The 7,535-nt window shown below is 33.0% G+C and overlaps 1 protein-coding gene across 2 annotated transcripts; it reads left to right on the top strand.

The window, feature by feature from the left end:
* The first annotated feature begins 2,055 nt into the window (after nucleotides 1-2,055).
* LOC131041723 (caffeic acid 3-O-methyltransferase) lies at nucleotides 2,056-6,862 on the top strand. 2 transcript variants are annotated; one of them, XM_057974913.2, is made up of 3 exons: nucleotides 2,056-2,952; nucleotides 5,250-5,314; nucleotides 6,426-6,862. In XM_057974913.2, exons 1-3 carry the CDS (start codon nucleotides 2,250-2,252, stop codon nucleotides 6,450-6,452), a joined length of 795 nt encoding a protein of 264 aa, XP_057830896.2. In that variant the 5' UTR covers nucleotides 2,056-2,249; the 3' UTR covers nucleotides 6,453-6,862. The 2 variants fall into 2 exon arrangements, with proteins under 2 accessions (XP_057830896.2, XP_057830895.2); XM_057974912.2 differs by lacking the exon at nucleotides 6,426-6,862 and adding an exon at nucleotides 5,423-5,840 and having other exon boundaries at nucleotides 2,058-2,952.
* Nucleotides 6,863-7,535: the final 673 nt, after the last annotated feature.

The following is a 7,535-nucleotide window of genomic DNA, read 5'->3' as shown; positions in this document are numbered from 1 at the left end:
CAGGATGCCCGAGGATGATCACATTCCCATGTTGACCCAGATCTAGGACCGAAAGAAGGTGATTTGGATGGAAGGGGCCCAAGGGTGGAACACTTGGATCAATCTTTTCGATCACATTCTGCAGTAGTGCTTTGACTTTCCTTTTGCATTGTTCCTTTTTTTTTGACCTCAGACTACTCTCTAGTAATGTAACATAGTTCCTCGGTGGTTTTGGTGGTTGAGACATAGCCTCCCCTGTCTACAACTGATTGTATTTTGTTTACTCTCGATCTTTAATATAAAAAAAATTATATTATAATCCTACTATTTTTTTTGGTGGTTAATCCACTAACATATATAAGTGGAATACATGCCTCTAAAACAATATCTTTAAAATATTTTATAGAGGTTTTTAATTAGATTCAGGCTTAGAATAGAATTATAAAATATTAAAATATATTTCATTAATTCAGGTGCTATTTTTTTCTATATTTATGAGTGAAATGAGTTTACTTTGAAAATATTAATTTCTTTCAAAGAAAGGAATAAATAAATTAATTCAACAATATAAAAAGAAGTATAAAGTTTTTTAAAATCATTGAAATATGTTCAAATATTAGAACTATAAAATCGCACATACCCTATTTTTAATTTTGTTATACTATTGATCAACTTTAAAAATAAATTGCATCCAATGGATGCGTAAGTAATCCTACCAATATAAATAAACTAATCTTATTCAAGCATTTAATATTGTTGACATTTGATTCAATAAACTACATGTATTAAAAAAAATCATGAAACATATATGATTATAATATCACTTCCATCATATTGACAAACATATATAGTTATAATATCACTTTCCATCATATTCACATTTAATTGAATATATAGCAATATTCATATTCAGAATAAGGTCAAAATATATGATGGATACAATGTATTGAATGTGATTAGATTTGTCCAAATTTGTCAATATTGTTAAAACAAATATGTAAATTCAATCGAATGTCTACCCATGTGCTTGCATTGAATAAGATGATAAGATTTATGTATATCTTGTTAGATTTTTTTTAATTGTACATCACTTTTTTAAATTCTTTGATGGTACTAGCCAACTAAAAATGTAAATTTTTCTATGAATTCTTCAATGAGTGCTAGGAAAATAATCCAATTAGAAAATTAAAAAATAACTTTTTCAAATCATTAAAATATGTACCAAAATTAGAACTATAGAATTGCACATAATATTTTTATAACTCTCTTGCTATTGGTCAACTAAAAATGTATATTACATTCAAAGGGATGCATAAATAATCTTTCGTGTATCACGAAAACTAATAATTATGTTAGTTAAACTCATTTATCAACTACACAATAAATTCTTTACCTACCTCTCTATGAACAACAACTATTTTTATTTTTATACTACATGAACAAATTGTGTGACCCTTGTTACACCATACATAACTCATTTCTCTTTTGGTAATCAAATTTTAATAATACAGGTTTTAATTCACATGGATCCTGAGTAAATTTATAAGAACTAAAATTACACATCCACGAAAAAAACAAGTGGATATAAAACATCCCTAAAGTTCACCCTAATTGAGGAGAAGTCTCCCTCATCATCTTTTTCTTCATCAACTAGACAGAATGGCTTAAACCATACACACCAAGCTTACACTTCTAGGCTTGAAAGTGTTAAGAGTTGATTGACATTTTCGAGACTTAATATGTTGCTTAGTGTGGCTATAGCTATTATGGCTCCAAAAAGGCCTCAACTGCATTGTTGTACACTGAAAATAACTTTTGTGTTATACAATAGGGGTCAGCGGCCGCAACGCTTCTAGTAAGTCTCGCAATCATTCTGTGCCTAGTCTACAATTTTTGTCTCTGCATAACATGAAAGTTATGCATCGTATGACATCACTGTTTTGCAGCCAAATTAGCCGTGTCCGCTTAGTTTGTGGGCTCACACTAAGAATACACTTCTAGACTTAAAAGTGTTAAACACTCAAAATTGATTAACATTCTCTAAGCTTAATATTTTGCTGAGTGTGTGTGGTTTAAGAGTAGACTAATGAAATTGGAATTGAATATTTTGCTGTGTGTGGGGTTTAAAACTAGACTGGTGAAAGTGGAATTGAAAGTAGAAGACTTTGCAATTTGGTCAGACGTTGCTCACTCTTTTGAGAAATCCTATCCGCTTCACTTGTTCACGCGACGATTATTGAGCCTTGCAACTTTGAGATTTTGCAACAAAAATGGAGGCAGAAGCACTGGAGAATGTGGCAGCGCATACACAGGAGGCCATGGAGACCATTTTCTCCTTTGTACCCGCCCTTGTTCTGAAATCGGCCCTCCTCCTGCAAATCCCAGACATAATCGCAAGCGAAGGCCCGTGCGCCTCTCTTTCCCTCCACCAAATCGCCGCCCGACTTCCGACCCAGACACCCAATCTGGACTACCTCTTTCGCATCCTCCGATATCTTTCGGCCAGGGGCGTTTTCATTCAATCCCAGGCGGGTGACGACACGTCAGAGGTTCGATTCTCCCTGAGTGAGTGCGCAAAGCTTATGTACGTTAGGGAGAACAGTCATGCGAGCCTGGTTCCGTTGGCTGTGATGCAGACCCACGAGGTGATGATGGCCCCGTGGCACCGTCTCCATGAATGCGTGCTCCAAGGCGGCCATGCGTTCGAGAAGGCTCACGGTATGGACATTTTTGCTTATGGGAAGGATCATCCGGAGGTTGATTCTATCATCAATGACTGCATGGCGTCTTTTACCATGACGACCATGAAACAGATTGTGAGTTGTTACAGAGGATTTGAGGAATTGGGTACAGTTGTGGACGTTGGCGGCGGGCATGGAGCGGCTTTGGGGGTGATTGTGAAGGCATATCCGCACATCCGGGGAATCAACTTTGATCTTCACCATGTAGTTCAGACTGCACCGTCTATTCCAGGTAAGTGGGTCTTTCTCATATATGTCTAGTTGGTTTAGTGGAGGAGAATTTGTATTCCTCAAAGACGTTTTAATTTTAAGGTTTGTATGTCTCGTTTGTAGCACAGTTAGGTACCACCTGTCCTGTATCACTAAGCTATCTGTAGACCCAAAAACAGATTGAGTATCATGGACTATAAAATGATCCATCCATCCTGTAGAGATACGGTGAAAGATGGATTCCGATGCATGCCTCAGATGTGGTCTTTGCGCTTCATACGATCAAAGGTGTATTCTGATGTACGTATCGGTGCATCTGCATGGAGTACATGGCAGTCCCATATTACTAGAAACCATTTGTAAACCCAAAATTCAGATTGTTTAGTATCATGGACTATAAAAGGATCCCTCCATCCAGGAACGGCTTAAATCGCACACACTAAGGTTTCACTTCTAGACTTAAAAGTGTTAAACACTCAGAGTTGACTGACATTTCTAGGCTTAATGTGTTGCTTAAGGTGTGTGGGCACACTAAGAATACACTTCTAGACTTAAAAGTGTTAACTCATAGTTGACTAATATTCTCTAGACTTAATGTGTTGCTTAGTGTCTGTCGTTTAAGGCTGGCTCTCTATCTATCCATGCATCCCACATAGACATGGTCTTCATGCTTGATACAGTCAAAGATAGATTATGATGTATGGATGTATGTGAATATGTGCTATTCTCTTCTCTTTTTCTTATTTTAATAGAAGAGTATTTTATTTTACTGATATGTTGGAATTTCAACGGTAGTTTATTGGATTGAAAAATAAACATTTTTATGTGTCATGTGTAGTGAATTTCGTGAACTTGTTAATTCATTTTATTTTTGTCATTTTAAGAATTTTCCTCATTTCAATGGCATATAGTCTTTCCACATCTAATAAGACAATGCATGTTACAAATATATAATTTTCATGGTTCATGATATTAGTCATATGGGTTATTACTAAATTTGACTATGTGAATTTATTCCAATGAGCCAATATGGGTTGGAAATATATAATTTTCACTCCATGGTATTAGTCTGCATTATTTTTGGTTTCGATTGTGCGAACTCTCTCTCCAATTAGATAATATAGGTTGCAAACATATGATTCCCACATATCATGATATTAGTACACATTATTTTCGGTTTTGACTATGTGAGTTGCTTTATTCTTGGTTTTGATTGTGTGAGCCTTTTCTAACGAGACAATGTGGTTGCAAACACACAATTTCCATAGTCAATGATATTATAATGAATTATTTTGGGTTTTGAGTGTGTGACTTTTTCCTTCACATAATATAAACATAAAATAATCCATATTAACAAAGTTGGTTGTTTAAGTTAGGTCTGGTACTTTTTTTTAATTTAATCATTTGGCAATGTTTGACAGTTCTATTTCAATGTTTTGGCTAATTTTAGGTCCTTATAGTGTTTGTATAGCTTACACAACATATTGATTATTTATATGAGTTGGGTTTAATGAAAGATTTTATTTCATAATTATTTCTTTTAATTAGTTTTGATATTTTAATCCTAGAGGTCAAAGTTAGTTTAAGTTTTTATAATTTTACGTAAATATAAAAGCAAAATTACCTCACATAAAGGAATCTTAATTGTTTATGGTAGACCCATATTACATCATTATTTATAGAATTTAATAATTTGGGTTTGGAGATTGTTTGTTTGTTTATATGTTTACCCCATTTTAATGTCTTGGATTAAAATTTAAATATTGAGAAAAGTATAAAGCTTGAATTGAGATGTGTTATATATATAAAAACAATAGTCCTTAAATTAAAAACATTGATACGTGAGAATTATTTTCTAGTTTTAACATTTGATCCACACACAAAAAAAAAACATTGTTTTTTTATAGCATATTGATATACATTTTGTAGAATGACTGATTAACTTCTATTTGGACTAACTTATCTAGAACTCTTGAGTTTTTTTGTTTGGCTAGATTTATTTAGCAATGTCATTGTTTTAGTGAAGGAATATAAATTTATAACACATCTATATAACAAAGCAATAGCAAATAAGTCAAAGTTTTAAAAATTAGGTAACATAAATTTTTATATGCATAGATGGCACCATGCACAAAATTAATTGATTTTAGTCAACTTAGCGCCAAAGGATTGAAGGTCATCTATTCTTTCATATTGAAACATAACCTTTTTTATTGAATTTTTTTTAGTGGCCATTACTAATGGGCTGACAACTATTTGACATATAATAGTCCATTAAATCTTTATTATACCTTAAATAATTTGGTTTTTGGTATGTAGGTATTGAGAATGTGGGTGGCAATATGTTTGAGAGCATACCATATGGAGATGGCATATTTTTGAAGGTATTTAATTAATTGATTGATTGAGTATAATGCTTTTGCTTTGTGTAGTAGATAATGGATGAACACATAATATGTTACAAATTGATATATTATGATTTGGTGATACAGAATGTATTACATGATTGGGATGATGAGAGTTGTGTGAAGATACTTGACAATTGTTATAAGGCTTTGGGTGAAAATGGAAAACTTATATTATTAGAAGCTGTGGTACCTAATTTGAAGAAGCCAACTGAATCTCTTGAAATACTTAGTGATTTGACTATGATGGCCCATGGAAATGGAGGACGAGAAAGGAGTGAGAAAGAGTGGAATAAGCTACTTTCAAAGTCATCCTTCTATATCATCAAAATCACAGGACATTCTAGATTGCATTTAAAAATTGTAGAAGCTGCAAAGCTAAAAATAATGTAATATTGATATTATAATTTGTGAACTTTGAGTGAGATGTGAAATAAATTTAGTAGTTAATGTTAAAACTATAAGAGACATATTAAATTAATTTATGACATAGTTTATTTATTTATATGATGTTAAATAATGCCCAGCTATATATATTTATATCCTAATAAATCATGGAGAAGGAAATGGCAAAAAAATGGCTACATATTTTTTTTATTAGTGGTGGAGAGTTTGATCCTTTGAAAGGTATGCAATAAATTTAGAATGTATGGCTTGTTTGTAGTAGACTTAGACGTCTCCTCCAGGGAGTATGAGGTAGTATCATATTATTATGTTTGCATGTGAGAGAGTTTAGTGATTTATCCCATTCCTTGTCATCCACTTCTTTAACTTTAACTTTCTTCATTGATATTAACAAGTTATTTTGAAAGTAATAACAATGTATATGATAAGTTTTTATTATTTTAATTACATTGAGAAGTGTATTACATTCACATAATGAACTAAAAACCTTGGTTAAAAACAACAACAAAAAATATGTCTTTCTATCATATCATGTTCAATATATCTAGATTTAATTGACAAGTTTTCATTGATTTTGAGAATTTTTTCATAGTTTCCATTTTGAACTCAATCTTCACCGCTACATAATTTATTCTTGCATTATTCACAATTTACCAATGTATATAATGGTGTTTCTTGGTTATAGGATACAAATCAGAGTTTTTCAAGGTAATCTACATCTATGTGGTCGCCTTGAATCGATATTCACGGCCTGCAATGACTGGCATTGATCCAGACACAAGAACTATATCTCGATTCGAAAGGAAGGGATGATATCAGATAATTGCATGAAGGTTTTACTCTGATGATAACTTACTAAAGAAGACAACTCTGTATGATTGCCATGTTGAAAATGGGGGCACAATGGGGCCCTTTACATTGTGAAGCATGCCTCTCCAATATACCTTAGATTTGTTGTAGATGATTGTAAGTTTATGATGCAATGCTCTTTGAGTGTGACCATAAGTGTTGATGCAGTAAAATGACATGACATGATAAGACATCAATGGTCTAATCATAAATGCTTTGTTTACATAAACGTTGATGTAATTTTCTACTCCATGATGTCAAGATATTTAAGGATATGGTGGGATGAAATATCATCTTGATTCTTAATGAATGCCTATAATAAATTGTGATGATAAAATGAACTAGAAGAATGCTCTTATATAGGATTATCAAGGTATTTCCTTAATTAGGTCAGCCTTCAATGGAAAAATTGAGACATTGTGATCTGAAACCAACAAGAAGAAAACATGCAGCAAGATATTCAAAATTGGGTCTAGTTTAGAAGGACAAGGGTGCCACTATCCTAGGACAAGGGCACCCCAAGATTCAATTGTTCACCCAAAACAAGGTGAACAGGCTGGAGATATGATGCACATAGACAAAGACAGAGGTTGAAACTACCATGTGAATAGATGACACCAATTTCAAGGCGAAAGGCAAAAAAAGGGTTGGATTAAAATGGGTCTTACTAAGGCAAGGGCACAAAAGTGGTGTAAATTATATAGGGTTACAATTTACAATACTACATTTATCCCCCACTTTAGTAGGAGTATGAGCCTACGTGCATACTCCTTGTAAAGTAGAAGAAAGAGAGAGATATGAGAAACTGAGAGCAAGATTACAAGTAGATAAGATATCACTAAGTTCAAGGGAACAAGCCCCCAAACTTAGGATCCTAACTAACACAACCACATAAAAGGATACACAAAACAAGACAAAAACAAACGAAAGATAAACAGACAAACGA

The sequence above is a fragment of the Cryptomeria japonica genome, chromosome 7 (genome assembly GCF_030272615.1).
Source record: "Cryptomeria japonica chromosome 7, Sugi_1.0, whole genome shotgun sequence".
Lineage (NCBI taxonomy): Eukaryota > Viridiplantae > Streptophyta > Pinopsida > Cupressales > Cupressaceae > Cryptomeria > Cryptomeria japonica.
This window is presented reverse-complemented; position numbering and strand designations above follow the sequence as displayed.